Source organism: Oncorhynchus masou, chromosome 5 (assembly GCF_036934945.1).
Source record: "Oncorhynchus masou masou isolate Uvic2021 chromosome 5, UVic_Omas_1.1, whole genome shotgun sequence".
Taxonomy (NCBI): Eukaryota; Metazoa; Chordata; class Actinopteri; order Salmoniformes; family Salmonidae; genus Oncorhynchus; species Oncorhynchus masou.
In genome coordinates this window covers 60,210,979-60,213,032 of record NC_088216.1, presented here as the reverse complement: position 1 = coordinate 60,213,032, position 2,054 = coordinate 60,210,979, and the positions used below count along the sequence as shown (strand labels likewise).

Below are 2,054 nucleotides of genomic sequence, written 5' to 3'. Positions count from 1 at the left end.
TTGCTACAGAATAAATTAGTGAGAATTAATCCTCATTTGGTTGAAAGTTCTTGTTTTATAAAAAGACAAGATAGTGTAATCCCACTAAGTAAAGCTACTTACCCTATTGAATTTCTGCATATGGAAAATGGATAGCCTCCTCCTGCTTCATGAGCAAGTTACAGTCCTACTGAGGCAGCTGAGTCACCCATCCTCCACCCTCCCCCCAGTGATTTTATGTGGAAGATCCAACAGTTGAAGCGAAGCACCATCTCACACAACAATAGGGGTGTCCGAGTACACAGAGCTCAGAGACTCTGCGTCTGACTTCCTTCTCTGTTCCTGCCTCCCTCTGTCCTCCTCCTGCCACTCCTCATCCTCCTCCCCACATGGGCTCAGTCGCCCATTGTGCTCCAGCAGGCCCTTTGGGTCCAGGTAGGTGACATGCCTGTTAAAGGGAGGCTTGTCAAAGACACCCCCTCCACCTCCGCCTACCACCGGGCCTGTGTCCTCATGGGTGGGAGAGACGCTAAGGATGGAGGAGTGAAGGCTGTCCCCCGGGGCTCTCTTGTCCAGGCCCTGGCCCGGGCAGCAGATGCAGCTGCAGGGTGTGAGGTAGAGGTAGATGAGCACCATCATCGCACTGGCCAGACAGCCTACCAATGTGGTGTAGGCCGTCTTCATGCCCTCCTGCCCTCCAGCCTGAGTGGCGTTGTGCACTAACACAGTCACATACAGGGTCTCGTTGAAGGATTCCCCCACTGCGTAACAGGTGTAGATCCCAGAGTCCTCTAGTGTGATGGGGCCGACCTGCAGGCTGCCGTCGCTGAGGACCCTGGAACTCTGGTTACCAGAAGACAACTGCACATTGCCGGGAAGGACCCAGCTCTTCAGCATGTACCTCTGCCTAGTGTCACAGCCCAGTCTTATGAACTGCTCAAGGTAGGCCTCCTCGTCTAAAATGGTCACTGCGCTGCAATTCAGATGGACCTTGTTCAGCTCCAGGGTGAGTGCCTTCTCCTTCTGTGTGCCTGGGAGGAGGCAGGTGTGGTCGTCTCTGAAATCAGTGGCAGAGCTGAGCTCCTGGCGGTGCCAGCGGGCCAGCATGCTGTACAGCTCACAGCTGCAGGGCAGCGGGTTGTTGTGGAAGTAGAGGCCATTCTTGATCCAGGCAGGCAGGACCTGGAGCTCCTGTATGGGCAGCAGTTTGAGCCGATTGGTGGACACGTCCAACAGAGTGAGCTTCTCCAGCCGATTCCTCTCTTTGACCAGCTCCAGGGGGAAGCGTTGGATCTGGTTCTGACTGAGGTAGAGCTTCTGCAGGCTGTTGAGGCTGGAGAAGGCAGTGCGGTCAATCTGGGAGATGTAGTTGTTGTAAAGCAGAAGCACCTCCAGGTGCTCCAGGGGCTCGAAGATGAACTCCTCCAGAATTTTCAGGCCATTTGAGGACAGGTCCAGGTAGCGCAACTGTGTGACATATAGGAAGGCCTCGGAAGAGAGGAAGGTGAGGCCGTTGTGGCTGAGCAGGAGGCTGTGCAGCATGCTGAGCTTGACTGGGGTCCATTCAGCTTTCAGTTTACTGATTTGGTTGAAGCTGAGGTCCAGCACAGCAGTGTAGCGAGGAAAAGCCATGGGGATGCTGGTCAGGTTCATCTTGGAGCAGCTAACGATGTTGCTGGCGCACAAACAGGTTTTGTGGCAGGTGACAGATTTTGAGCTGGTTGTTGCTCCTGAAGGCAGTAGGAGACTCAGGACCAGAAGGGCAAAGAGCCCCTTAATAGACACTCCTTCTATGGCACAGCGGGAACCAGAGAGTTTGCCATCCACCATGTCAGGTGCAGGCATGGTAGAGGATGTTGAATGTATTTTTAGATAGGGAATCTTAGTCCTCACAATGCAGAATTTAGACTTCATATGACATACATCCTCAATCGGCCATGTGCTGAAAGAAAATATATTGGAGGTCAGCAGCACATTGCTTCCCTTTACCTTGATATTTGTAGTGTCCCCTGGCTAACATTATGACAACACCTAGCAATAACATAAAACAACCACATGACAGTCATAACTCACAC

The 2,054-nt window shown here is 52.7% G+C and overlaps 1 protein-coding gene across 1 annotated transcript; it reads right to left on the bottom strand.

Annotated features, from left to right (window-relative positions):
* Positions 1–252: 252 nt before the first annotated feature.
* Positions 253–1,825, bottom strand: LOC135527575 (amphoterin-induced protein 1-like). Its single transcript, XM_064956070.1, has one exon. It carries the CDS (start codon positions 1,822–1,824, stop codon positions 253–255), a length of 1,572 nt encoding a protein of 523 aa, XP_064812142.1. The 5' UTR covers position 1,825.
* Between the last annotated feature and the right edge of the window lie 229 nt (positions 1,826–2,054).